Source organism: Pelodiscus sinensis, chromosome 8 (assembly GCF_052426305.1).
Source record: "Pelodiscus sinensis isolate ZL-2025 chromosome 8, ASM5242630v1, whole genome shotgun sequence".
Lineage (NCBI taxonomy): Eukaryota > Metazoa > Chordata > Testudines > Trionychidae > Pelodiscus > Pelodiscus sinensis.
In genome coordinates, this window is record NC_143059.1 from 51,767,888 (window position 1) to 51,793,783 (window position 25,896).

General features: G+C 41.7%; 1 protein-coding gene and 1 long non-coding RNA gene across 3 annotated transcripts in view; one reads left to right on the forward strand and one right to left on the reverse strand.

Moving 5' to 3' along the window:
• The window catches only part of C8H10orf90 (chromosome 8 C10orf90 homolog), a 117,171-nt gene extending 107,183 nt beyond the window's left edge, over positions 1 to 9,988 (forward strand). For both annotated transcript variants that reach the window (XM_075935279.2, XM_089780182.1), the window contains exons 7-9: positions 3,933 to 3,996; positions 6,859 to 6,958; positions 9,082 to 9,988. In XM_075935279.2, the coding sequence (XP_075791394.2) occupies positions 3,933 to 3,996; positions 6,859 to 6,958; positions 9,082 to 9,120 (203 nt within the window). In that variant the 3' untranslated portion in view covers positions 9,121 to 9,988. The remainder of the gene's footprint in view (positions 1 to 3,932; positions 3,997 to 6,858; positions 6,959 to 9,081) is intronic.
• Positions 1 to 25,268, reverse strand: part of LOC142830431 (uncharacterized) — a 77,308-nt gene extending 52,040 nt beyond the window's left edge. The window contains exon 1 of the long non-coding RNA XR_016350182.1: positions 23,260 to 25,268. This is a non-coding gene — a long non-coding RNA (uncharacterized LOC142830431). The remainder of the gene's footprint in view (positions 1 to 23,259) is intronic.
• Between the last annotated feature and the right edge of the window lie 628 nt (positions 25,269 to 25,896).

Consider the following 25,896-nt stretch of genomic DNA (forward strand, 5'->3'; position numbering starts at 1 on the left):
TGGTGCTCAGCCAGAGTCCATGTCCTAAATACCCCTTAGCCCCTTCTGCATCCAAACTCCACCAAGAGCCTGTATCCTGAACCTGTTCCTGTGCCACAACTCCCTCCCCCGCCTAATCCTGGAGCCCCTCCAACATGCTAAACCCTTCAGCCCAAGACCAGAGCCTGCACCCCTCTGAATCCACAGCTGCTTCCAGGAGCTGTGCAGAGTGAAGACAGGAAGGGAGCCTGTCTCAGCCCCCCTGTACCACCAATCAGCCTTCTAATGGACCTGTCAGCAATGCAACTAGAGCCACCAGGGTTCCTTTTCAACCAGGCATTCTGATACCCTCTCCTTGTTCCCAGCACTATGTGCTAAGGCACCTAGGAATTATTTATTCATCCCGTACATCTCACTCATCCTTTTACGCCTCCCCCTCTGCAAAAAGAGCTCCTGCCCTCAGTAGTTTCTGAAGATGAATCCTTAGTCTTCACTGATTGAGCAAGTGGGCTGGCGTGGTCTCCACGTCCATCTCTCCCCTGCTGGTGGCCCTGCTTCTCTGCAAAGAAGTGCTTGATGCTGGTCTGACCTCCCACTTCAAGCTGGAGCTCTTCTGCCCTTTCATAACCAGAGGGAATAACCTATAAATGGCATTTATGGAGAAACCTCATACAGGCTGGGGGAGATGTGTGGCTGGACTAGATATATAAACATGAGTCCTAGGCTTATCTCATCTCCAAGCTGCAGGGAGTTCTCCTTCCTCTTCTTACAACTACTGACCAACCACCCCTTGGAAATTAACCAGTCCTCAGGTGAAGCCTCACTGGAGATTAACTGCTTTCTGAAGAGATGAAGTCGGCTGCTGTTGTCTTCACTGCGCTCCAGGGTGGGGAGCCCAATGTTCCTGGCAGGAGCCTGGTTAGTCTGATGCCAACTGACATTTCTTCCCTGTGTTCCATGGGTGGGAACCTGGAGGGAAGCCTTTCCAGCTTGCTGGCTGGAGATGTCACTGACATAACTTTTTATTTAAAAAAAAAGTTCAAGACGGTATTTTTGTCCCAGCAGTGAGAGAACAACAGCTCTCCAGACTAAAAAAATTAGAGGCTTCTACAAATACTAATCTTGATGTATAGGGAGTTGTGAGCAATGCTCTGAGCATTCAGATGACATTATTCATCTGATCAGGCCAAATCCACTGCTTGCCCCAAGCCAAATTTGATGTAGTTCAGGAAGGCTCAGCATAGGATGAGTCTACTGGCTCAGCCTCACTCCTTCCCAGCTGGCTCCTGCTCTGCACAGGAATGTGGAGGGAACCCTCCTAGAGCTGGCTGTATGCTAGGCAGGGAGAGTAATCCTCTATATAGGATCCCCACATCTTAGTTCTGTGCACCCACACAGAGGAATTTGTCCTTTATTTTTAAATAATCAGCCAAATTCTTAGTTCTGCTTAGCTCCTTTGCACCTTTCACTGCAAAGGGGTCACAAAGAGCTCTTAAGGAGACTCCAGAGGATTAAGGTTAATGAGATCCCAGAGGATTAACATGTGACCGTCTTCATGTTAGGGGCTGTAGGGAAAGGAGAAAAGGCAGCTTTAGGCTGCCAAAATGGCCTCTTGTGACCTTTAGCAGCTGGATGCGTTTTAGAGCATCAATGAGGCAGCTGTATGGTACACAAGCAGCCAAAGTGACCCAGCTTAACTTCATAGACCCCATTCTGTGCTAAGCTTTGCTTGGTCATACCAGAGAATGTGTCCTCATAGGTTTGGGGGGCAGAGGGATATAGTTTGTTTGAAAAAATTTAATACACGATGATTAAAATTACTTAGAATTTATGTGGGTAATGTACAAGTTTTCTTGCCAGTTACAAAGCATTTGAGAAAGGGGCTAATCCTCAAGCCTCGAAGAGTTTCTTTTTGCATAACTTTCATTCTGAAAACTATATAAGCCCAGGACAGGTACTGCTGAACAGTACCTTCCATTTTAACTCAGATATGTGACTAACATTGCTCTTAAAGACAAGTTGATTATTTCCTGAGTAAACCGAATGTAATTGAGATGCTGGGTGTGGCCTCTTTAAATGGATGTAGGCTGCTTGGTTGCCAGGGCAACCTCTATAAATATCAGTGAAACATATGTGGTGTCTTAAAAAGCTAGGAACAGAATGCGAAGGGGGAAGGTCTGTACTCAGGGCAGTGGATGCAGGATCAGCTCTGGGCTAACCTATGTGTCCAGCAGTTCTGGAACTTAATATTTATTTCTTTAGCTTGAGTATTTACATTATCTTATTTGTAGTGAGATAGAAGAGAGGCACATTTGTTGTTCATTGTGAAATATACTCTTTTCTGAATTCCTTTGATATGCTGTGGTATTATGTAATGCACATTTGTTTATCATAAAGAATTAAATCTGATCTCAAAACACTAAGAACAAAGATGTCCTGGATCCCTATCACTCTAAGTATTCTAGTGACTCTAATTGGGCCACTAAATTTGCATTATTGAAATCACCCTGAGTTTACTAGTCATCCCAACCAATATACAAAATACACAGCTGCACAGAGCACCACAAAATTTGAGGCACCAAATTGCCCCAAATTTTGTGGTGACCTATGTAGCTGTGTGCTAAGTATGGGGTAGCAGAGGCTCTGGTGACCAGCCCCATCCACTAGGCAGCCTCCGTGTAGGCTGTACCCAGCAGTGCCATTCCAAGCAGGAGGCAGGGCCCAGGAAAAACCCCAGGGCTGCCCCATCCCATGCACACTCCACCCCTTCTGCCAGTCCTTGCCCCAGCTCCACTGGTAATAGGTGATGCTTACCTGGAAAGTGGTTAACCAGCAGCCCAGCCAGACTGAAGCAGCCCCCTCAACCACACTGGGGGGCCTGGTTGGAGAGTTAGCCAGTTAATTTTTTAAACAGAATTTTACATCCCTAATCCCTAGGTCCTTTTCTGCACAATTGTTGCTTAGTCAGTTTGTCTTCAGCCAGTAGCAGTGGATGAGATTGTTCTGTCCTAAGTGCAGGACTCTGCACTTGTCCTTGTTGAACCTCATCAGATTTATTTTGCCCCCAGCTTAGTGTCATGCATGACTTGCTAAGTGTGCAGTCCATCCCACTATCCACATTAATGAAGATGTGGAATGTCATCCAAGGCCCTGCTTCTTTAACTTTTTAGCAAGAATACTGTGGAAGACCACATCAAACCCTTTGCTAAAATCAAGGTATATCATGTCCACCACTTTCCTTATATTCACAAAGCCAACTGTCTCCATCATAGAAGGCAGCTAGGTTGCTCAGGCATGACTTGCCCTTGTTGAATCCATGTTGGCTGTTTCTGATTACCTTCTCCTCCAGATGTTTCAAAGTGGATTCCTTGAGAACCTGCTCCATAACTTTTACAGGGAATGAGGGGAGGCTGATAGGCAATCTGGGAAACTGTGGTCCAATGTAAAATAGGTGAAAAAACTCTGGGCCAAGTTTCTGTAAATGTAAATCAGTTAACACCACCAGAGGATCTGACCCACTTTGCAAAAATGTAATCTACTAAAGAAGATGCCAGGCAGTAGAGACTCAGTCACTTGTGCTTTCCAAAAGCAGGAAAAAATGACAGAAAAATAGGTTATCAGCAGGTACATGGCTTGAATTGGAGGAATGCACTGCTGCTTGTGACGGTGACAAAAGTGATATGCATTTAAAATAAATGAACCATGTAATGAGGTTGGTGGCAATAGGTTTTATCTATCCTTCCCCCTCTTAAGGGCAACTTAAGAGTCTGAGTCAACTCCAAATGAAATAATCAGGAATCTTTCCTTAGACTTCAATGCAAGCAATATGTCAGCAGTGATTTAATAAGAAATAACACCAAGTGAATGAATTTAGGGAAAGCAGTGCTGTTATTGTTTCATTAAAACATGCTAAATAAAGACTCCTCTGACTAATTATATTTTTATTTTCGTAGATAATCTGTTCAAACCAAAGGAAAGGTTCATTTCAGAAAAGGAGATGCACATGAGATCTAAAAGGTACAAACCAGTTTAGAATTCATTGTGATTCCCTGCAATCCAATGGCAAAACCCAGCACTGCCTAATTAGCATCATCATATTGGGTTTGTGGTATATCATGCCTTGTACAGTATGCACAAATATGGACATGGTCTTCCCCCTAAAATGGCTGGAACTCTACTGTAGATGAGAGGCTGCCCTAGTTACAGGATGGTGTGGAGTTATTCTGTCTTTGCAGAAGCAACAGCAGGCCACCTTCTACAGGGACAAACTGACTCTGGGGGTTCTCATGAGGAGGAAGAGAGAACACCCTCCCCCCACCACTATCACCCTATATGGAGTGCAGATTATATTGCTTTTGATGGACAGTTCTTCTGCTACATGCAGGGAAGCCAACAGACTTGCTGGGCCCCTGGGCAAAGTAGAGAGATCCAGCTCTGCACTCCTCGAAGGGACAGAAGGGGCAGAGCTGGGGGCAGCCAGCCTAGAGCACCACCCAGAGTGTACTGTTCCCCTTCTCTCCAGCCAGCCCTCAGAGCTTCCCAGAGCGCATCTCATGAGGCTCTGGTGGCAATTTCAAGGGACGGGGGCACCAGCTGTTACCACAGTAGCAGAATTAGGGGCACCCAGGAGTCCCAGGCCCCTTTTGAATCTCCTGGCCCTAGAACAGTTGCTCCCTTTGCCCCTGCCTCTCCTATTGGCAGGCCTAACTCAGTGCTTGTAGGTCTTGGTTCTGCCACCTCCCACCCCTTTTTGGGGTATCTAGTGCCTTGGTGTAATTGTTGGGAGCATTCCTGTACTCAGAAAGCATAGGGAGAGTGCAATTATGGCTGGTTTCTGTGGCAAGGTATAATTTGGGAGTCTTTATTTTGTGGCCCATGATGCACCATTTGCTCTCGCTTGTCTGATGGTCTTTAGTAATTTACTAAATGTTATTTATTCAAATATATTTATTAACGTTTACGAGATTTGCGCTTAATATTGTGCATATATTATAGCCCTGAAAAATATACCAGTAGTTTCAGTTTTGTAGTACAGAATTTCACTTTTTATGATCCCACCTGTGCAGATTGTCCAAAAGCACAGTGAAGTTTGTACTGCATCCTTCCAAATATTCCTTTGGGGGCTCTTATTCTGCAGGCTGCTTTCTCCATCTTCTGCCATATTTGTTATTATTCATCTACCATAAGCAATCCAGTGAAGTTTCTTGTTAACAGTGGGAGTTAGGCTACATGTAGACTGCAGGCTTCTTTTGGAAGAAGCTTTTCCAGAAGAGAGCTTCCGAAAAAACTTCTTCAGAAAGAGAGCGTCCATACTGCCAAAGCACATGCCTTTTTCCGAATGAGCTGTTTCAGAAAAAGGCTTCTTCCTTGTAAAAAGAGGTAACCCCCTCCTATTCTTTCAATTTTTTTTCGAAAGAACACAATTATAGTACGGACACGAGTGAAGGTTTTTTTTGAAAAACAGCCATTTTTCAAAAAAAATCTCTGTAGTGTAGACATACTCTTACTCTTAGTTAAGCATTAAATATGAATAAAGAATCTTCTCTCTAATACTAAGAGCTATCTCTCTGCAGAGGTGCATAGATCAAGATTTTTATTAGTGACTAGTAATTTTGGAGGCCCAACTTAAGGCATCTTAAAAGGACTGATTTTCACTTATTCAAGTACTCAGTCATCCTCTGAAAAATCAGGCCTATTTAAGGTATATGAAGTCATGCACCCCAAAACTAAACTCAGAAATAAATGTTGTTATTTTTTTTTAATCTTGACCACAGCACATATCCTAGTAAAAACTGCAATGTATTAGATATTTAGAATAGTGATAGAAATGTAGCCGTGTTAGTCTGGGGTAGTTGAAGCAAAATGCAGGACAATGTAGCACTTTAAAGACTAACAAGATGGTTTATTAGAAAGCTCATCATCTAATAAACCATCTTGTTAGTCTTTAAAGTGCTACATTGTCCTGCATTTTGCTTTAGATATTTAGGAATCTGAGCCTCCCTTGCCACCTTGCACCTTAGTCATTTATAACAACAAAAAATGCAAAGTGACATCTAGGAGTTTTTCTGAATTCGCAGAGATCAAACTATGTCCCACTGTCCTTAAAAATAAAACACTATTGATAATGTGCAAGCCAGAATTGGCTGCTGTATGGTCTCTGTACTGCGAAATAGTAAAGTTTAATAGTGCACTAAATTAGTGAAGTCTGAAAACTTATGATTTAGATCAGAATGGACCCAAAGAGTAGAATTGTTGAGTAAGATGATATTTGTTACATAAAGTCTAATCATTCTGTCACTTGTGTCATTGGCAATTTTGCTATTGACTACAGAGGAAAAAGAATGAGACCTAAAGTTACTTTTTTGAGTGTAAAAGGACTAAAGTTATATTAAGAATAGAGAAATTTGTCTTCTGGTGAAAGGGTCACAGTGATAGTGAAAAAATCGTACCAGTTAATATAATTATCATTTTGTTTTTTCTTTCACATTTTTGAGACTCATTGAAGATTATTGTTTGGAATTACTATTGTGATGTATCTCAAAAAAAAAAGTTTGGGTCAAATTCTTGTCTCAGTTACAATACAATAAATCTAGATCATTCCACTGAGCTCAGTGAAGTTACTCCAGAATTGCATTGATGTAACTAAGATAACCTGACCCTCTAGTTTCATTTAATAATTTCAGAATAAATACCATTTCTCAAGTTTCTGAGTTCAAAATCTTTCATTGTGATACCAGTGTCATGTATGAAATCTGATTCAGGTATTTACAAATGCATAATAAAACCAGTGATCACCTAGAAGAATTGTTTCCACTTTGAAAAATTAAGGTAGTTGTGACACTATAAATATTACATGTTAATATTCCACATTTATGCCAGGATTTATAATAACTTGCCTGAAGTGAAAAAGAAGCAAGAAGAAAAACAGAAACAGATAATTATACAAAGCAACAGACTGCGGGTTGAGGTCTTCAAAAAGGTAATGATTCCATTGTGAATATGTATAATTTGGGCTATAACTGTGTCCTACTGCATTAAAATCATACAACTCTGGTCACATAACCCCCAATAAATTCGCTTACCTATGTCTTGTGCATTTCTATAGCCCCTGCTATAGATTTGAGCACCTCACAATCTTTAATGTATTTATTTTCACAACACCTTTGTGAAATAGGGAAGTACGATTACTGTAGTCTACAGATAGAGAATGGAAGCACAGTGGGTGTGTATAACAAAATATACCTGGCTGGACTAGGTACTTGCCTCAGGCTTATGCAGCAAGGAGACATACCCTGAGAGACTAAGACCCAGATCTTCAAAGGAGAAATCAGTGGGGGTGCTGAGGTGCGACAGGTTCTCAGAGGCCACTTGGACTATGTACAGCATGGCCCATTGGCTTCAGACAATATAAATGTTCCTTTACTCTTGGTGTTATGGCCCAGTAGCCTTAATCAATAAGTCCACCCCTCTATGTGGGTTATCACAGCCCAGCATCCTCAGTCAATATACATGCCCCTGTATTTGGGGTTTTATAGCCCAGTGGCCTCAGTCTACATATACAAGTCCTCCTCTTCAGGCTAATACAGCCCAGTGGCCTTAGGCCCTGTATAAGCCCCTTTAGTCAGGATATTACAGCTCTGCAGCTTAACTCCATACAGCAGTCTCTCTAATCAGGGCATTATGGCCCAGCGGTCTTAGTCAATACAGCAGTAATAAAGTTCCCCTCACACGAGGGTATGTAAGGAGGGAATACGGGGACCTGGGCCCTCCCTCTTTACCAGGTCTCAGCTCAGGGCCCTGTTGGCAGTGGCACACTCCAGTGCTCATTCAGTGGGGAATTCTGACGTAACACACTGAGTGCTCGGGGAGAACTTCCCCACCCTGGCTACTTCCTACCAGTTACCTGGCAGATGTCTCCTCTGTAGGCTGACTCTTGTTCTGCTGCTTCTCTGGTATGAGCTGTCAGCCGGGCTGCACTTCCTCCCCTGGTGCTCCCTCAGCAATGTATCCCTCAGCAATCAGCCCTGACTGAGCTATTCCATAAACTTTTATAGTCAATCTCCAGTTGGAGCATGCCAGGTAGGGCTGTGGGGGTGGGTCTCTCTCTGTCAGGTGGGCCAAAGTGACTCCATCAGCTCCTGTGCCGGGCTGATACACCCCATCACAGGGGGTTATGAAAGTGATCTCCCAGCGCTCTATGTAAACCACCTCCACAAGGGGAGTAACTAACAGTGCTGGGAGCACAGCTCCCAGTACTGTAGCCTGGTTCACACTGACACTTTACAGCTCTGTAACTTGCTGAGCTCTGGGGGAAGGGGGTGTTTTTTCACACCCCAAGCCAGAAAGTTACAGCACTGTAAAGTGCCGGTGTAAACTTAGCCAGTGAAATCAAACTCATCACTAGTCAAAGGTAGCAAATTTCAATACCCCAAGCCTCCATGTCCAGAGTTGTTCTGGCAGCCATTCATGAGGAAAGTGGTGACTCTTTGCAATGCATTTGCAAAAGCAAAGATTTAACTTCATGGTTCATGTTGATGCCTCTTTCCTGCACAGAGATCAAATATGCAGTGGAATAAATTAAAAATAGCAGGTGAGAATAAAGGTTACATGCCATAGACATCCCAAACCTCTACTAGGGAGCTTTGCTAGGAATTGTGGGATAGAATGTTTTTGGATGCTGCCTAAAATGTTTTTGGATGCTGCTGCATGTGGACATAGTGCAATGGCAGAACCTGAGACAGGAAGGCTCGTGCTGAAGAAGTTCTCAGTTCACTACCCCCAGTTATTCTGATACTAGAATTTTTCAAACATGAGGAGTCACAATTTTTTTATTATAGGAAGGTATTGTATTTTCACAGTTGTTATAATCAAATATTAACAGTTTTGTACCCACAGAATGCCTCTTGAGGCGACACTAAGCCAGGAATATATCTGATTGAAGGTGAAAGTTTCAGCCAGTTTTGACTGACTGAAATCAGTAGGTTAAAATGGAAACTGTTAATGCAACCCTTAAATGATAATGATCACAGTGACTTCTGCTATATGTCCCAACCATGCATCTAAATTATGACCAAAGGGTTTGTTCTTATTTTTACCCTCTAGCAACTACTGGACCAGCTTCTTCAAAGAAATACGGAGTGACAAAGGAGACCACTGGATCTTGAATGTCTTTGACTATTAGATAAGACATAAAATTTAGCATTATCTTAACTACCTGGAGACATATTTCTTACCCTTAACATTCTATGTAAAAGGAAGATAATTTGTACTTCAGTAGGAATTTGAAAGAAAGAAACTTCCAAGTAACTAAGAAAGAACCTATACATGAGCAAACTTCTTTAGCAGTATCCTGTTCTGGTTGGCTTACCCAGAGAAAGTAATTTTAAGAAGCTTTTATGCAAATATTGGATTACAATGGTATTTATTTTCAGTTTTTTAAATATATATATATATATATATCTTTTTAGCAATATAACTAGGTTTACAAGACCTAGGAAACTTATTTTTCTAAAGTATGTTGCTCATTGATTTCCTGAGAGTAAAATTCTAGAAAAATGAATATCGTTATTTGTTATCTTTAGAAACCAGCTGAAATGGCATTACCACATAATCATATAAGCAGTCTTTTAAAATGAATGGTTAGCATTACCAAAAGGGACCAATATTTTAATGCTCTGAACAAGCCCATTCTGGTTTATGTAGTGAACCCAAATAGCAGGGTTAACTGGGAGAAAGCAAAATTTAGAACCTCAGTAATAATATTTTCTACATGTGTATCACAATACTGCTTGCTTCAGGGAGCATTAAGTATTTGTAGAAATGGCATTTTAAGAAGTGGAGTGGACCCAATGCATTGGTATCCACCAAGAAATATGTGGGTGTACAATTACATAATTAAAAACATCTGTAATGTATCCTCCAACAATATTTAAATCTTTATTTGTACATTTTGGAAATAAAATCAACCAGTGTTCATATTAAAAGGAATAAACAAATATAATAATCCAAATGCTATCACTTTATATTGTTAAATATGAAGCACTTATTTCAAAGCATTTACAAAGTTATGATTCAGTATTAATAAAGAGGTCTTCATTTTGTCATAAATCCTACCGTGAAAACATACTACATACTACAGTAGTTTCAGAGAGGTAGCTGTGTTAGTCTGTAAGGGTATGTCTACACTTGCACCCTCTTTCAATAGAGGGATGCAAATGAAGACAGTCAACATTTCAAATGAAGCCAGGATTTAAATAGTCCATGCTTCATTTGCATATTCGCGTTATAGCGCTATTTCAAAATAACAGACACTGTTAAGACAAGGTTATGTCAAGAGAAAACCCTTCTCCAGAAATAACTGGTAAACCTCATTGTATGAGGAATAAGGGTCATTTTGAGAGAAGGGTTTTCTCTCGAAATTACCACGTCTTAAGAGCGTCTGTTATTTCGAAATAGTGCCATAACACGACTATGTAAATGAAGTACAGGATATTTAAATCCCAGTTTTATTTGCAATTTCGAATGTCTTCAATTGCATCCCTCTATTGAAAGAGGGTGCAAGTGTAGACATATCCTAATAGAAAAATCTTAAAAAACAACAAATAGTCAAATAGCACTTTAGAGACAAACAAAAATGTAGATGGTATCATGAAAAATGTAGATGGTATCATGAGCTTTCGTGGGCACAACCCACTTCTTCAGATGAAGGAATACTATCCATATATTGGACAAATTTTTCATCTTAAGTACAGCAGTGTAAATCAGAAGTAAGTCCATTAAGTAAGTGGAGTGTACATAGCTGATTTGTATTCATGAGATCAGGATTTCAGCCTTTGCTTCTAAACTCCTAATTTAGATTGAGATTTAGGACCATATATTTTTAAAAAGAATTTTCCCTTTTCCCAAGAGCATTTATTTGTGTAAACCATTTAGATATCATCTAGCATTGCTCATGTGGAACAGTAATAACTTATTTCACAAGCGGTCTCATTCAAATCTCTGGAACTGACTAAGGTAAGTTACTGCTCATTGTGAGACAGGCAGGGTAAAGGAGTCCGGCCTATAAGGCACTCACATGCTTGATCTCCCACTGACTGAATCCACATCAAATATATTTTCAAACCGGGCTGCCGTAGTTCTCTTAGGACAGTTCCATTCAGGGAGATTCCACTGGTGAATTCCTAGCCATACTGAAGTCAATGGCAAAATTTCCATTCACTTGATAGGCTCAGAATTTCACACTAGATATTTCATTCTTGGGATCATAAAGTCTTAAAAACACTGGTCTCTGGTTTCTTGGTTTAACCTTTTGCCTTCTCGCATAGTGGAATTATATTTGCCAATTTTGCAACCCTCAAGAATCTTGCTCAAATTTAGTGTTTTTTCTAAAAAATATAAATGTTTTGCTTTAGAAATGTGCACACATTGTTTTGCTTCATGAAAGTCTCGATCCCCAAATGTTTTTATTTTCTCTATGAGTAATTTCCTAAATGAAAAGAATAAATATGTAGCAGTTTGCAATGAAAATTCTATCAGAGAAATGAGTTTTGGCGCACAGTTAATGAATAAGATGCCTAAAGCAAGTCATTGGCTGGTAATGTTTGATATGATATGAAGCTGTGCTTTAAAACAACAGAAATAATCTCTGTAGCAGGCCTAATCTCTCATTTTAGTCTTGTGAGAACCAAATATCCCACATTATATCCAAACAGTTCTGACACTCATTTCAGTTTATAGTCAGGTTATTATAGTAAGTCATAGGCCTTCAGGCAAAAAGGCTACTTCTTGATAACATTTCAAACCACCAATATAAGCCTTATATTTTTTGCAACCAAACAATAAAGTTTAGAATTACAGCCAAAGTTTGCACAATTCCACTTTAAATTTTGTACACACTTTACACAGAAGAGAAATTTTACCATTGTATATGATTCATATGGAGAAGTAACAGACCTGATTATATCAGTATATCCCACTGATTTGTACAGAATTAATCCAATCACACCTGTGCCTACGTCTGTATGTGCAAAGTCTTATAACCTAACAACACTCTAATTTTGTCACTTAATATTACAGGCAGTCCCCGGGTTACGTACAAGATAGGGACTGTAGGTTTGTTCTTAAGTTGAATTTGTATGTAAGTCGGAACTGGTACATATTGTAGGGGAAACTCTAGCCAAACATTTTTTTTAGTTTTGGATAGCATAGGGAAAGGTTAACTCCCCTCTAATGTTTGTTTTGCTGTCTGTTCCCCTGTTCAGAAGATTTCACATCTATTTCTGTCCCTGTGACAAACTCAGGACTAAAGGAGTAACTCATCAAATACCAAACAGCTCTGCACCATGCTTTGAGCTAATAGCTTTATTTCCACACACCACCCAGGGTTCTAGGAGGAGGGTCCTTTTTTTGCTAACACAATGAGGCCAGCACTTTGTTTGTTTTGGTGGAGTCTTTGTTTGCCCAGGGAGCCCAGCATGTATAGGGGGAGGAGGGGCGGAGAGGCTGCTTTTGTCTGCTGTTCGGCAGCCTGTTGCTCAGGGGAGGGGGCAGCCTGTTGCTGGCAGGGGGGAGGGGGGAGGCGTGCAGGATGCGAGGCCGCGGGGGGGGGGGGGGCAACGGGCGTGGGGAGGCACTTTTCCTCTGCCCGGCAGCTCTGTGGGATCCCTGTCCCTGTGGCCAGCTGCTGCAGGCAGAGGCCAGTTGGAGCCGGCCGAAGAGGAGGAGGAGGTGGATTCTAGGACCCAGGTGAGCGAGCCCCGGGGACGCTGCTGCGCTCCAGGAGCCCGGCATGTATAGAGGGGAGGAGGGGCAGAGAGGCTGCTTTTGTCTGTTCGGCAGCCTGTTGCTCAGGGGAGGGGGCAGCCTGTTGCTGGCAGGGGGGTGGGGGAGCAGCAGGCGTGGGGAGGCACTTTTCCTCTGCCCGGCAGCTCTGCGGGACCCCAGTCGGAGCCGGCCCGAGGAGCAGGAGGATCCTAGGACCCAGGTGAGCGAGCCCCGGGAATGCTGCTGCGCATGTGCGGGAGTTGCCTCACCCCGTTCGTATCTAGGGATCCGACGTAAGTCGGATCCACGTAAGTCGGGGACTGCCTGTATATATTCTGATGGGTTCCTCAGTTTTGAATGGGCCACCCCAATTTCTATTTATAGTTTAATCCATAATTTTTAGTCCTAATTTGTGAGCTCCAGCAGAACAGTATTGTGCCCTTTGCCAGTTGGCAACTACAAGTCCCTGGGTTCTAGTAAGTGCATTGGGTTTTCCAGGGATCCCCTGCATCTGATATCTACATAATAGTTCACCAAAGGGTGGCATGTGATATTTCTATCATGAACCAGTGATCCTCTGGTCATCATAATTTTCGCCAGATGTTAGTACAAAGCTAGTAGAAGATGTAGTTTGAGATATGTAAAATATTAGGTTCCAAAACTACTGAACTCAAGTTTATCACCTGAATTGAGGTAAGCCTCAGGGCTTACTTAATCCGCACACAGAACAATGGACATCCATGGAGACTGGCAGTGTCAGGTGTGGCCCTGAGGATTTAGAAAGACAAAGGAACCATAATATAAGTCTTTGAAGAAGGACAGAGACAATAGTATGGAACTGCATTTTTTTAAAAGAGGAAGGACAAGTTGTTATCCCTTCACCGAGGAAGCATGCTGACTACACATTTGTTTCAAGAAAAGAGGGTCACAGCCAGGGTGGCTGTAAAGCATTGGTGAACATGACTTTATTAGACATGAATATATCTTGTTAATAAAGTATAGACTCTAGAATGCATGTTCTAATTTTCTATGTAATTGTTTGCGTTACTTCTACTTACTATTATTTGAATTGCTATCCTTTGTTAAATAACCCTATATTTGAGTTCATTATATAAACATATTTAAGGATATGTCTACACTACAGCGCTATTTCGAATTAACTTAATTCGAAACAGTTATTTCAAATTAAGCTAATTTGAAATAGCACATCTACTCACAAAACCTATTTCGAAATACCGCTTTGCTATTTCGAAATAGCGTGTCCACACTGAGTGGACCCTGAACTGAAATTAAGGCTGGCTGGAACCAGTGCTGGCAGGACATTAGGTTAGGATTTAGTGTGTGGGGCTGCTGCCTGAGGCTAACTGAGCTCTGTGCTTAAAGGGACCCTACCCCCACCCCGGACAGACAGTTCTCAGGGTTCCCCGTTTGCTTGTCTACCTCAATAAGGGACAGCAAAGCAGTCCTGTCTTGGAGTGCCCTGAGTGCCTGCACTCGGGACACCACAGCACTCGGCCACATGGAGCCAGAACTGCCCCTGGGTATGCCGGTGCGTCTCATGGGGTTGTTGTCATCAGTCCGGCTGCACTTGCTGCAGGCTGCCATCTGGGGGGATCTATCGGGGGGCTGTCAGGATCCAGGAAGCCCTGCTAGAGAGTGTCCACCCCAAGGAGTCCTCAGAGCCACCCCAGTCCTCCCCACCAGGGGCTCTTGCCCCATTCCTCCCTCATGTCCTTCCACTTACCCCTCCCTAACCCAGCTTCCTGATGTCAAATAAAAGACATATGTTCAAAAATAGAAACTGGGTTTATTGAACAAAAGGGGGGGGGGAGGGGGATGAACCTCCGGGGAGACTGGGAAAATGAGGTGGGAGAAGGAGGAGAGAAGGTAGGAGAGAGGAGGGGGAAACCTGGGAGGAGGGACCTGGAAGGGGGAAGCAAGGGGAAGAAGAGGGAGGGGAAGCTCAGGGCCCAGGATTGGGGGTCTTGCCGGACCAACTTGATTTTCATGCAGACCTGCTCCTGGGTCCGCATGTGGCCTTTGGTGGCCAGGCTGGCAGTTATTCTGCCATAGATAGCTGCATTCCTCCATCTAGTATGGAGATCATGCACGTTGGGGGCATCCCCCCAATCTGAATAAGGTCCATGATCTCCACCCTGGACCAGGAAGGCACCCGCCTTCTCCAGCACCTGTCAGGCTCCAAGGAGCTGGCAGACTGCTCCTGGGGAGCGGTGGAGGGCTGGCTGCCAGTAGCTTGCTGGCTCATATTTTGAGGTCACTGGGTCAGGGGCCCCAGTGGCCACTATTGGGCTCTAGCTGACAGTCTTGGAGCTGGCACAGACACTGTGGCCAGGGTCTACCCCTTTAATAGCTGCAGGAGAGGAGAGTAAGTTTTCCTGGTTGTGCCCAGAGTGGCCACCAGGGCTCCCTGGAAAGGGCTGGAGGCCTCCTATTTCGAAATAAGTGTCTATACAGCACTTAATTCGAAATAGTTATTTCGAATTTGGCATTACTCCTCGTAGAATGAGGTTTACCAAATTCAAATTAAGCACTCCGCTATTTCGAATTAAGTTCAAAGTAACAGTTTACATGTATAGACGCTATTAAAGTTAATTCAAAATAATGGCTGTTATTTCGCATTAACTATGCAGTGTAGACATACCCTAAGTGTTGTGTGGTAACCAGAGTGGTAAGCTATATGATATACCCTTTCTTTGAAAACAGTGAATCTGTCAATATGGTGAGTGTCCAGTGGACCAGGGACTGGGCATCCCAGGGAGATCATCAGAGGGTTTGGGAGCTGGTGTGTCTATTGCTAACCTGTAAAGAGATAGTGATACCTGCATAGGCCTACAGCAGGGATGGGCAAATACTGGCCTACAGGCTAGATCTGGTTTGCCAGAGGTATCCCCTGGCAGGCCCCTGAACTGCCGCATTTATCTGCACCTCCGCAGGTATGGGGGATAGCAGCTCCCGCTGGCCATGGATTGCTGTCCCCAGCTAATGGGAGCTGTGATCATTTGTAAATATAGCAGCAGTGACCCACCAGGGGCTAACCCTGATGAACTGCCGCCATTTTATTGCCCACTCCTGGCCTAGAGGGAGGGGCTTTTGATGCTGATGGCTAGTGGAGTTGGGGAGCTGACCTCCAGCAGACTCCACAAGATGAGGCTTCCTCACACTCAGGACGGTGAGGTGCCTTGCAAGAATGGGCACCCTCAGGAAGTGTGACACTGGCACAGGAGCATTTAACCCCCATTTGCTGGTTAAACAAGGGTCACTTATTTCCCCAATGAGATCAATACAGGGAGAGTCCAAAGTGAGAAGGCTGCAAACAGGTAAAGAAAAATCATGATTTTTTATTTTCTGTTTATTTTGGGTAAGGGACATAGAACCAGGAAAAGACAGGATGAGTAAGCTGGAGAAATACACTAAATATACCAAATTGCATTTGGAAAAAAACTGTAGATTTTGGCTTGGAAACTATGGGAAAATGCGAGAGAGGATCAGAGCTTTACTCATGGTCTATGATGAGAGCATCAGGAAAAACTGTTTCATCCACTGAAAATACCTGAGGCCAAACAGGATGCAGGCTCAGGAAACTAGCCAGGTATAGATCCCAGAGTTGAAGCCATGCTGTTAGAGTTGGCCAGGATATAGCTCCAAAATCTGGAAACTGTGGAGAGAACTGGAGAGCTGGAAGCAGAAGAGAAAGCCCAGGAAAGGGAAATGCTAGCAGAGAAGAAAAAGTGAAAGGCAGAGCAAGCAATGCAAGAGGAGGCACACCAATGATTCCAAGAGCTGGAAGACTGAAAGTGCAAAGCCTGAAGGGGGAGAGGGAGAGAGAAGCTGGAATCAGAAGTGAAAGCAGACAGCACAAGCCCAGGAAAGAGAAATGACATCAATGAATATCTGACCACCTTCAAAAGAACATGCTGGAGATACAAACTCCCTGATGACCAAAGAATGACTGTCTTATTTCCAAACTGACTGGTAAAACTTTACAAGGATTTAGTGGTATGGATATAAATTATGCCATGTTTTGTGATCTGTTTAAGGGTCTATGTTAAAAAGATTTCACTTTACTTCAGAGGCATATTGCCTGAAGTTAGAAACCTCAAAAAGGTTGATTAATGACAGGAATCATGTTTATGAAATGGGGGGGATTATTTGAGAAAAATGGATAAAAAAATAAAGAATCAAAAACTTATGACAATTTGGTAAACCTGTTTTGCTCCAGAAGCACAAGAACTCCAGAAGCAGTTCTTTGATGTCTGTTCTGATGAGGTGAGAGCAACCATGTAGGAAAAATCCTCGCAATTGTGCAAGAGGCAGCTGATACCACTGACTTACACCTGCAAATAAGTCCAGATTTAAAGTGAAGAGAAAAAGTTTGGCAGAAAAGTGAGAAAAACAAGGAAGTGAGGGGACCAAGAGCACACCACCCCAATACCAATTCCTACTGGTAACCCTAATTCTCAGACGGTAACCCAAGAGGAGTGCCCCAATAGGTGCTTATTAGCACTTAGTAGGTTCCTTGAACACATGAAGAAACAATGTCCTGGGCTTGGGGTGTGCAAATACACTGCCCTATGCATTGGGGTTAATGTAGCTCACCTTTAGGCTACTTCTAGACTACAATGTTTTCTGGGAAAAAGGTACGCAAATTGCACTCTGCAATTTGCATACCTTTTTTCCAATAGTTTTGTCAGAAGAGGCTTTTTTAAAATTTGGCTGGTCTACACTGGGCCAAATTTCAGAAAAATCTCCTCTTTCAGAAGCGCCCTTCTTCCTCATGGAAGGAGGAAGAAAGAGCTTTTGAAAGAGCCCATCTGCTCTATTGCAAAAAAAGAGCAGACACGTTCCCTGGATGTGGTGGAGTTTTTCCAGGATACCTCTGGTATCCCGCAAAAAACCCATAGTCTAGACGTAGCCTGAGTCAGGGACTTCAGTGGTAGCAGAGAAGACTTTGTTGACCACCTAGAAATAGAATTTATCAAAGAGGCCAAGGTAAATGGTAAAGAGTCAGAGAGACACTAATGTGCAGGCTCTAGTCAAGAGCAAGAGAATTAAAGGGGTTGGTATGGTCCCAATGGAAAAGGTAAAATGCTTTGGCTTGGGGCAATTTTGAACCACAGTGCTCTAGGGTAGCAGTGAACTAGAGTGAGATGGTTTAAAGAGCACTTTGAATTTGGGGTTGTATTTCGATGGGAAATGACTTTGCTCCCCAGAGCTGTTAGCATTGTGATCAGGAGCTACAGGGAATATGTCCCAAACTTCCCAGAAATAAAGTTGGGGGATGAAGAGGCAGCAGAAGAGTCCTGTGCAACCTTATCAACAGAAAGCAGCAATAGGAGAGGAAGGAGCACAGACAGAGCTCTCTATGGAAGCAAAAGCCAAATGGAATTCACTTCAGAATGAATTGTAGACACCTCTTTGGAGAGCAGAAAGGAAGCTACCTCTGTAATGCCTTGCAAAAAGAGATCACAAGGGAAGGTTCTTGCCCAAACAGGGAAGGGTTTACACAGAGGTCCTGGTTGGGAAGGATAGAAGCTTCATGCTGAGCTCATGATGCTAACCCTTTTGCTTGGGAATGGAGAAGGCATGTGAAATTTTTCTGTTGCTCCAATATTCAGAATGAGATACAGAAATACTGCAAGCTTTGTGACTTACCGGTATGTCAAAAAAGCATATTGGTCTCTGTGAAGCTTCCTTTCATCGTTTACTGTTAGTCAAGGAAGCATTTCACAGGGTTGCTATGGATAACATAGGACGCTTACCCAGGCCAACTCATAGAGGGAAAAGATTTATATTAGAGACAGTGGATTTTGCCAACAGGTATCCAGAAGCAGTTGCTCTGTCAAAGATGCCAGCTGAAACAGTTGCTAAGGCACTGTTTTCTATATCCAGCAAAGTATGTTTTCCATAGAAGATCTCATCAGATCAGAGGTCAAATTTCATATCTCAGCTATGTGGTGAGTTATGGAGGATGTGGGGGTGGGAAACAGCTGAAATGTGCCCCCTATCACCCAGAAACAAATGGATTAGTTGAGTGGTTCAACTGGACCCTAACATTTCTGTTAAGAACGTATGCATGCAAGAGAGGATGTTTGCTTATTGGGAGGTGCCTGCAGAATCCATAGGTTTTGCCCCATTTGATGTCCCATGGGGGAAAAAGGACATTAGTCTCCTAGATTTCTTAAGGGATTTTTGGGAGGGTGGCACTAAGCAGAGGGGGAACTGGTGGCAGATTGCATGCAGGGGTTCAGGATTATTTGAATTCTATGTTAAGAATAGTGCAGCAAAACTTAACTAAAAGTCAGCAACTCAGACAGAATATGATCATACATGCAACTGATCACTGTGCAAAGGGGATGTGGTAATGAGGTTACTTCCTATAAAAAGTTACAAAATGGGGGGGAGGGCTTTTGAGGCGGTAGAAAGGATTAAGACTATATAAAGTTCTCCACATTTCAAACTGTCCCTATGAACAGGTTAAAAATTATTCTCTCTCTTTCTCTCTCTCTCTCTCAATCCCTCCCCTCCCTCCCCTCCCCCCTCCACTGTAAACATGGTATGCTGTGCACAGAAGGACTGTAAGGCTACATCTACACTGCATGATAATTTTAGAATAAACTATTCTGAAATAGCTTATTTTGAAATAGTGAGTCTACACTACAGGGAAGCCTGGAAATTAGTCCAAGGAAAGCTGCCCTTATGGGGATGTGCTACCTCAATTTAGAGCCCCAGGAAACACTGGGGCTCTAAATGTGCTACCTCGATTTAGAGCCCCAGGAAACACAACACACTTTTTAACTATCTAAAAACCAAAAGGGATACATACAGGAAATGAGAGTAGAAGCATGTCACCAAGGAAGTATATATGGGAATAGTGTGACCATAGAGGGACAAAAATCAAGAAAGCCAAAACAAAGAATGAATTACAGCTGACAAGAAATATTAAAGACAACATGAAGGGGTTCTTCAAATATAATAGGCAAGAAAGAAAGATCAAAGATGCTCTGAGTCTGCTGCTCAGTGAAGAAGGTGAGCCAGTAACAGAAGACAGGAAAGCTGAACTGCTCAATCCTACTTTGCTTCAGTCTACTCACAAAAATATATAAACAGATGACTAGCAAAGTTACCATAGACAATAAAGAGCAAGGGATGCAGATTGGGATAGTAAAAACTATGTCAGCGATCTTCTGAATAAGTGAATTAAATCAAGAACAAATCATGCCAAACCAGTTTGATTTTTTTCTTTGACTGGGTAACTGTTTTAGTGGACAGGGGAAATGCAGTAGATATAATATACTTGGACTTCAGCAAGGCTTTTGACACAGTCCCACATTTGCTGATAAATAAGCTGGGCTTAACAGAATTATTATTAAGCTAATAGGTAAGAGGTTACACATCTGTAAACAAGAGTAACTATTAGTGGAATGATGTCAGATTGGAGGGAAGTATCAAGTGGGGTTCCACAAGGATCTTTTCTGTGTCTGGTGTTGTTTAATATCTTTATTAATTACCTGGATATAGGCATACAGAGCATACTGATCAAGTCTGCAGATAATACAAGTTAGAATGGAGTTGCCAACACTTTGAAAAATAGAGCTAAAATTCAAAGGAATCTTGATAAATTGGATAACTGGAATATAGACAACAAAATGAAATTCAACAAAAAACAAATATAAGGAATGAAATTTAGGGAAGAAAACCCAAATGCACAAATATAAAATGGGGAGGGAAATGACTTGGCACTGCTGAGAAGGATCTGGGAGCTGTGGTGGACGACAGCCTGAGAAGGATCTGGGAACTGTGGTGGACCAGAGCCTGAATATGACTCAGCAATGCAATGTAATTGCAAAAAAAGCAAATATTTTTTTTCGTTTCATTAACAGAGGCATAGCATGCAAGCCATAGGAGGTGATAGTACTGCTCTAATCAGCACTAGTTAGGCCTCAGGTGGAGCACCATGTCAAGTTTTGGTCACCAATGTATAGAAAAGATGTAAAGAAACTGGAAAGGATCCAGAGTCGAGCAACCAAGACGATCAAAGAGATGGAATGCAAGCCATATGAGCAACGGCTGAAGGAACTGAATATGTTTAGTTTGGAAAAGAGGAAATTAGGGGGAGACATGATAGCAGTTTTCAAATACTTGAAAGGCTGCCATAAAAAAGGAGAAAAGTTATTTTTCTTTTGCCATAGAGAGAACAGGACAAGAGGCAATGGGTTCAAACTACAGCATAGCAGATTTAGATTAAAGTGAAGGAAAAAAATTCCTAACTGCTAGAACAGCAGGACAATGGAATAGACTATCTTGGGAGGTTATGGAAGCTTATTCACTGGAAATTTTCAAAAGGAGGCTGGATAGCCATCTGGAGCTTAGATACAACAAATCCTGCATCTTGGCAGGAGGATTCTTTCTCACCCCATGATTCTGTGTTTATATATAAGATCAGAATTTGGCCCCACAGGAATGTTTTCCTGATGGACAAGGGATTGTCATATTCCACTACTCCTGGTTACTATTAACAGGCCAAATTCTGCTTTCAGTGACATGTGAGGTGTTGCATCCATGTCCCAAAGAGTATTATTTATTCAGAGGGTGTCACCTATACAAATACCCAGGGCTCGACAAATAATGTAATTTACTTGCCCGTGGAGAGTAGATTACAAACCAGAAGAGCCGGCGCATGCACAGAACGCAGAACCGTGTGAAACTGCTCAGCTGGCGGGTGGGGTTTGCCACCACTTGGCGAGCCCTGCAAATACCCATCATATTGATGAGAGAATGGACATTTTTAAATATTGAAGTATTGCAAAGTATTTTTAGAGTGTTGTACATAAGGGAAGGATTTATCTTCATAACACAACATGGCCTTTTTATATAGCCTTGAAATTCTTTCTACAAGAGAGAAGCCTATTTTGGTTGTTTATCATAGCAGCACTATTAGGATACATCTACATTGCGGAGCTATTTCAGGATACCAGAAGTATCACAAAATAGCTATTCTGCATCTATTGAAGCAGCCTGTTATTTCAAAATAACAGGCAGCTTATTCTGATATCCTGGAAACCCTTGTTCCACGGGGATTAAGGGGCATTTTGGAATAGTGAGTTATTTCAAAATTTGGTGCTGTGTAGACAGCTCCAACGTACAAAATAAGCAATTTTGAAATACACTTGAAATAAGCTATGCAATTTGCCACACCCTTAGCTGGCAATGTACTAATACTTGATTCCACTTTGTAAGTGAAAATCCTTTACCAATCAAACCTATGGGAAGTGTTGCTATTTTTATGAGGTCATGACTCCAGCCTCCAGCCTATATTTGCTTGATTTTGACACAACTCTTGAAAGAAGTATATCAAGTGGAACCACCACGTGTTTTATATTGGAGGAAAAGCAAATCCTGTTTCTCAAGAATCTTTTTTCACTAGTTTTGTTTGGCTCTTTACCAAAGCTGTAGGAGGTAGAATTGTTCAATATCCATTTCAGATGTCCTATGATGAGATAATGATGAATATCGTCGGCCTATCAGATGAAGAATGACAAGAGAAGGAAATATACAGATGTGCTCATCATATAGACAATTACATAAAACAGTAAACAGAAGTGTTCTGAGGTATGTAAGGCTATGTATACACTACAGAGGGTTTTTTTTTGAAAAATGGCCGTTTTTCCAAAAAAAACTCACAGAGCATCCACAGCTCAAGTGCATTTTTGCACAAAAAAATCAAAAGAACAGAGGGATTTTTCTGGCATAGGTATTCCTCATTCTACGAGGAAGAATGCCTTTTGCAAAAGAGCTCTTTCACAAAAAGGTGTGTGTGGACAGGTAAGAGGGTTTTTTTGTGCATAAAGAGGAAAAAGAAAAAAGCACACGTGCCCTGCAGTCTAGACATAGCCTAAGTAGAAAAGCAGAATAAATTACTTGTTGATATCCCTATTTTCCTTATTGAACAATAAAAATTAATCCATTATAGAGGCTTTTTTTGGTTTATGAATAAAAAGACACATTTATATGAAAAACCTTAATCTTGTATATATTTTACAAGTCTTCTATCATCAACATTTTACAACAACTGGACAATAATATAAACTTATAAAATAATTCATGTGCAATCAGATATTACAGAGAAGCTAATAAATGGAACTGTATTTAATATAATTCACTTTGGAGAGCTCTAATACAAAATGGCAATGTATCTGTTGAATGAATTTTAGTTTTATATTCTTTTCTAGGCCATGTAATGTAGTAATGATATGTAAAGCATTTTAAGAGAAAAGCTCTAACAATTTATTTTTAAGTCCATACTTAAGAAAAAAAAACCCACACGAGCAAAGAATGGGAAGAAAGCTGAAATTTGATAGTTTTATTTTACATTTGGCTTCACTGTTCTTACCTTTTAGACTTTTTAGCGCACTGAAATAATTGAAAATTATATTTTGCCTGATATCATTAAAAATATATTACCCTTCCACTCATATTATCATTACAGGGTATTCTTACCTCACTCCCATTAATGTCACAAAGGTTTTGCAGCCTTCCAAAGATGTCAGCAAAAGGGAATTACCAACGTGTTCTCTGCTGACGATTTATAAAGAAATAAACCAGTACTTAAATATTATATCCACATCAGTTCCTCATGACTAATGTTATTACAATTCATACCAAAGGAATTAGTAATGAATACCCACTTAGTGTGAATTGTTGCCAACTACATACTTAACTTGTAATGCTACTGAGACACAGATATAATTTTTGTATTTGTTACTGTATACAATATAATTTGGAGGGCTAGCTGGTCTAAATTTAATTATATATGGCATATGTTAAAGGGCATGGAAGATATATAATTATGGGTTAAATGTTCTGTCAAATATTATCAGTTGATGTTACAAATACAACTTTTTACTTACCAGCTTTTAGTTTAGCATATTTCACTTGCAGTATCTATGGCCCAAAGGAACTGATAGAAATGTTTAATTGAGATTTGTAATAATCAGGAAACTGCTACTATCACCAATAATAAAAACAATGATGCCTTACTATTCATTTCATCCTAAAAGGAGATATAAGTATTTTTCATAACACTCACATCACATAGGCAACAATGCTATTTACAGAATAGTGCATGCATACTTCTTTTTCATCATAGTGACAAATTTCTCTAGAGGATTTAATAGTTTTAGAAAAAAAATGTTCATTGTCCCAATTTTTGGTGATGTTTTGTTGTTATATTGCTTTTTGATTGTGCACTGCAGAGAGTTAAATGGGCACAGTACAAAAAATTTGCTTTAATTATATCTCTGCCCTGTGTTAATACTACAGTCTCTCAACTGGGAAATCTTTTTTTTTTTAAGTATTTTTATTTACATCTTCCAAGAAACAGGAACATTTAAATTAGTGGAAGTAACAGTGAGTAAAAAATGAAGGAAATTTCAAAAACATTTTTAAAAGGTTTCTAATGAGACTTGCCTGCTGGTCCTAAAATATGTATTTGCAACTGAAATGTGTGAATAGAGGGCTCCTGGTGAAGAATGGCCTGCCTTTATATAGGTAGGCTTTTGTCAAGTGGATAGGGAAATTTAAAGTGCTTCTCCCCAATGCCCCCATATGCTCAAACTGTGCATTTGTTGCCCTGCCAATCTCTAATAAAAGTAGATAATAATTAATTCCTATAGCCATTTTCATCCCTAAATCCCAAAAGCACTTTACCAAGGAGACCAGCCTCATAATCCCTGTTTTACAGATGGGAAACTGTTGCACAGGGCAATGATGTGATTTGCATAAGATCTCCCAGGAATCCAATGACAGAGGTGGGAGTAGAACCCAGAACGCCTGAGTAACAGGCTAGTTCTTATCCACTAGATACTACTGTCCCAGTAGGGTATTCTGTGGTGAGTACAGTCTGTTCCTGACCAGTGGTAGCTCATAAGGCTTCTCTAGTAGGAGAGGAACACACTGGGAAGTAAAGGGAGAAGGCAGTGAAGAACCTAGGTCTAGATGGAGGCAATTCACTTGGGATCATGGTTTGAGGATAAATCTGAATTAGAAATATTTTTGCATGTTTTAAAATTCACATTAGTGTACTAGTGTGAAAACAGAGTAGAAAATAGAATGCAAACTGACAGGCCTGATCCATTCAGAGTCTAGCCTGTTTCTCCGCAGAAGCTTGGTATGGGGGAGTCACTACTGCCTTAGCGGTGGGAGTTTTGTACAAAACAGTGGAGGAGCTAATCTATCGCAGATGGGCAATAAGGCCAGACTTTGTGTGGCAGAGAAGATTGTGATCTGAGTTGGAGGGGAGCTGGGTTATTGCATAACCTCATCCTCTGCAACACAGCCTAGGCTTGAAACAGGGACACTTCAATTCTGTGTCCACCTTAATTTTCTGTCCTAACAACTAGTTTCATCTCCTCCAGCAAGCAAAGTAGAGTTCAAATTGTACTGTTCTCTGGGTCCCTTTTCACTGTACAAAGACACCTAGCAACTCCTCAGGTGGGTCTGATAGAGTATGTCTACACTACTCCCTTAGTTCGAACTAGGGGGGGTAATGTAGTCATACGGAGTTGCAAATGAAGCCCGGGATTTGAATTTCCCGGGCTTCATTTGCATAAAGCCGGCCGGCGCCATTTTTAAATGCCGGCTAGATCGGACCCCGTGCCACGTGGCTACACGCGGCACGGACTAGCTAGTTCGGATTAGGCTTCCTATCCAAACTAGCTGTACGCCTCGTGGAACGAGGTATACAGCTAGTTCGGATTAGGAAGCCTAATCCGAACTAGCTAGTCCGTGCCACGTGTAGCCGCACGGCACGGGGTCTGACCTAGCCGGCATTTAAAAATGGCGCCGGCCGGCTTTATGCAAATGAAGCCCAGGAAATTCAAATCCCGGGCTTCATTTACAACTCCGTATGACTACATTACCCCCCCTAGTTCGAACTAGGGGGGTAGTATAGACATACCCATAGGTAGGAGCTGCAGTGAAAAGAAAGAACAGGCAGGTGGGTTAAAAATAAAGATTTTCCTGGCCAAACCCTTTGGATTATTTTGAACCTCAAGTCTTGGGGCAGGTTGATGCACAAGGCATTCACAAAATGTTTGCCTTCTACAAGCCAGCCTTCCCTCAGCAGTAGAATAAAGA